The sequence below is a fragment of the Emiliania huxleyi genome (assembly GCF_000372725.1).
Source record: "Emiliania huxleyi CCMP1516 unplaced genomic scaffold EMIHUscaffold_26, whole genome shotgun sequence".
NCBI classification, from domain to species: domain Eukaryota; phylum Haptophyta; order Isochrysidales; family Noelaerhabdaceae; genus Emiliania; species Emiliania huxleyi.
In genome coordinates, this window is record NW_005200088.1 from 559,458 (window position 1) to 561,154 (window position 1,697).

General features: G+C 72.8%; 1 protein-coding gene across 1 annotated transcript in view; it reads right to left on the reverse strand.

The window, feature by feature from the left end:
- Window positions 1–1,554, reverse strand: part of EMIHUDRAFT_463485 (hypothetical protein) — a gene marked incomplete at its 5' end in the record, with an annotated part of 2,804 nt that extends 1,250 nt beyond the window's left edge. Inside the window, 3 exons of the mRNA XM_005777551.1 lie at window positions 154–236; window positions 485–1,024; window positions 1,312–1,554. Coding sequence (XP_005777608.1) covers window positions 154–236; window positions 485–1,024; window positions 1,312–1,554 — 866 coding nt within the window. The remainder of the gene's footprint in view (window positions 1–153; window positions 237–484; window positions 1,025–1,311) is intronic.
- Between the last annotated feature and the right edge of the window lie 143 nt (window positions 1,555–1,697).

The following is a 1,697-nucleotide window of genomic DNA, read 5'->3' on the forward strand; positions in this document are numbered from 1 at the left end:
AGGAGCTGCTTCTTGCGCGCGCCCGGCGGCGGCGCCTCTGGCCGCGCCACCTTTGCAGGAGGAGGAGGCGGCGGCGGCGGCGGCTCCGGCTCGTCTCTGGCTGGCTCCGCGGGACGCTTGAGCGACGCCGCTCCCATCCCGCTGCTTGCCGGCCCGCCTCCGCCGCCGCCGCCGCTCGGCGTGCCTGGCGTCGTGGGCGGCCGCTCCCCTCGCTCCTTGGGTGCGGGGGGCATCGCCTGCCGTCGGCACCGGTGCGTGTGAGGCGTGGGTGTCAGGCGTGCGCTTGAGGCGTGGGAGAGAGGCGTGGGGGAGAGAGCGGGGGAGGGAGAGGGAGGGAGAGAGAGGAGAGGGCGTGGTGTGTGTGTGTCCTGCGGTGGGAGCGGAGGCGGCCGGGGGCTGGACAAGGTGGGGCTGGACGAGGAGGGGCGAGGAGGAGGGGCGAGGAGGAGGGGCGGAGGAGGGGCGGAGGAGGGCCCCCCCTCGCCTCTCCCGTCCCGCGCGGCATCATCATCGTGCGGAGGTCGTTCCAAGAGACGTCCTCGGTGTCCCCGTCGTCGTACTGGAGGCGGAAGCCGGTCTGCTGGTCGAACTCGATGACGGTGCCGAGGAATGTGCCGTGCCCCTTGAACTGCTTGAACACCACCTCGCCCAGGATCTCGGACGGCTTGCGCACCGGCGGGACCGCCCTGTCGAGCTCATTCAGCCGGCCCGTCACCATCCGCGTCAGCTCGGAGCTCTGCGTCTCGAGCTCGGCGGCGCTCATCGCAGCGAGGCTCTCGAGCCATCCGCTGTCCGACCCGGCGAGCAGCGCGCCGCACCGCACCTGCAGCGGCAGCAGCAGCCGAGCGACACTCGGCAGGTCGTCGCACACACTGAGCTGCCCTTGCCAGCGGCTGCCGCACGAGTAGTCGAGGCGGGCCTCGATGCTCCTCAGCCGCTCTGCGCAGCCGCGTGCGAACTGACTCGCCTCAACCCGGCCGCCCTGCATCCCGGAGAGGTGCGCGGCCTGGCGCCGCGGGGGCGCCTGCACTCACCTCAAAAAAAGAATTCGCGCTACGTTTCTTTCTTTTTCTTGAAGTCCGTTTGATTATTTATTTATCGCGCCCCTTTCCTCTCCCGCCATCGGCGTCACTGAGGGCCTGAGGTGCCTCACCTGCGTGCTCATACACATATAGAGGGGCTACCTTGTTGTCGCTGCGTTTGCACTCCGCCCCGTGGCAATCACTGCGCGCCCAGTCGCCGCGGCGCCTCCGGCCGCCCCCCCGCTGAGCCGCCGGGCGCCACGCGGAAGCAGTGCGCCGCCGCCGCCACCGGCCGCCCTCTCCACCCCCACCGCCTCGCGTCTGCGCCGGGGGGCGGCGGCACGTTGAGGCCCGGGTAGTCGACCTGCGGCACGCTCGCGTCCTCGGCCTCCGCCTCTCCCGCCGCGGGCGCAGCCTCTCTGTGCAGCAGCAGCGGCGGGGGTGCAGGCTCCTCGCCTCCGCTCGCGGCGGCCGCGGCGGCGGCGGCGGCCGCGGCGGCGGCGGTGCCGAGGTAGGCGGGCGGGAAGCCCATCCGTTGCATGCGGGGGAGGTACGGCGGCGGGTCGAGGGCCCCCATCCCGAGCTGCTCCCGCAGCCCGGCCGAGAGCGCTCCCGGCCGGCCCGCCGCCGTCGGCTTGTCAAAGTATCGGCCTTGGAAGGCGGGAGGGCGGCGCT